The sequence below is a fragment of the Babylonia areolata genome, chromosome 32, assembly GCF_041734735.1.
Source record: "Babylonia areolata isolate BAREFJ2019XMU chromosome 32, ASM4173473v1, whole genome shotgun sequence".
Taxonomy (NCBI): domain Eukaryota; kingdom Metazoa; phylum Mollusca; class Gastropoda; order Neogastropoda; family Buccinidae; genus Babylonia; species Babylonia areolata.
Genome location: NC_134907.1, coordinates 8,003,096 through 8,004,428, shown reverse-complemented (window position 1 = coordinate 8,004,428; position 1,333 = coordinate 8,003,096). Strand labels below are relative to the sequence as shown.

Sequence of the window (1,333 nt, the reverse complement as noted above, 5' to 3'; positions counted from 1 at the left end):
AAATATGATGTATAGGTCAACACATTCATGATCACATCAATTTATACGAATAACCGAGTAAGTTGAAATATGCTGTTTTGGGCAACATAACCATGATCACATCAATTTATACGAATAACCGAGTAAGTTTAAATGTGATGTAGTATAGGTCAAGACATCCATGATCACATCAATTTATACGAATAACCGAGTAAGTTGAAATGTGATGTATAGGGCAACATAACCATGATCACATCAATTTATACGCATAACCGAGTAAGTTGAAATGTGATGTATAGGACAACATAACCATGATCACATCAATTTATAGGAATAACTAAGTTGAAATGTGATGTATAGGGCAACATAACCATGATCACATCAGTTTATACGAAATAACGAGTAAGTTAAAATATCCGACAAAGCGTTTCGACATGAGCAGGACAGTGCGAAATTACTGACAATTTTTCAGAAATTGCCCGCGTCGTGGAATCATTATCCCCAACACAGATTTCACTTACACACGCACGTTGGGCCTACTAAACACACACGGACACTCATATACACGCAAGCATGCATCCACTCACGCAGCAGAATACACACACACACACGACACAGCACAACACACAGACACTCACACACACCCATACACGGTTCTCTCTCTCTCTCTCTCTCTCTGTCTCTCTCTCTCTGTATCTCAGTCTTACACACACACACACACACACACACACACACACACACACACACACACACACACACATGCTCGCGAGCGTCTGTACAGCAACCGGCCTACTTTCATGGCTGATAACGAAAAAAAAAAGGGGGAGGGGACAAAAAGTTGTTTGTTTGTTGTTGCTTTTTCCCCCCAGAACAGTGAATGAAGTGGCTTGATCAGACCATTGAAACGCTAACCAATCTAGTCCACTGAGCTGTAAACATATTTATAGATCAGTTCAGTGCGCCAATCATAACCATTTACGTCACAGACGGAAAAACCACCTGGTTTATTTTTAGACAACACATTTCAAGGAAAAACGTGGGAGTGACATTGCCAGGGGGAAAAAAACAACATACAGCATTCTTTTCACTTCAGCCACATTTTCAACACTCGAGTAATCGAATCGACAGAGAAGAGCGATCATCCTTCTTCCATGATGAGTTCGAATATGATATCAAGGAAAGCAATATACGACTGAACTGACAAACGGGAACCTGCCCAGCATAAACCAAAATGGCGGATCGGGTTTCTCCTTCAAATGGAGCTTCGTCGATTCCGGTGTATGTATACTTTGCCTTTTCTAGTTTATTTTTATTATTATTATTATATTTTTTTTTTAGCGTTTTGTACTCATTT

The 1,333-nt window shown here is 39.8% G+C and overlaps 1 protein-coding gene across 1 annotated transcript in view; it reads left to right on the top strand.

Annotated features, from left to right (window-relative positions):
- The first annotated feature begins 1,003 nt into the window (after window positions 1-1,003).
- The window catches only part of LOC143276542 (uncharacterized), an 18,979-nt gene continuing 18,649 nt past the window's right edge, over window positions 1,004-1,333 (top strand). The window contains exon 1 of the mRNA XM_076581102.1: window positions 1,004-1,257. Coding sequence (XP_076437217.1) covers window positions 1,211-1,257 — 47 coding nt within the window. The 5' untranslated portion in view covers window positions 1,004-1,210. The remainder of the gene's footprint in view (window positions 1,258-1,333) is intronic.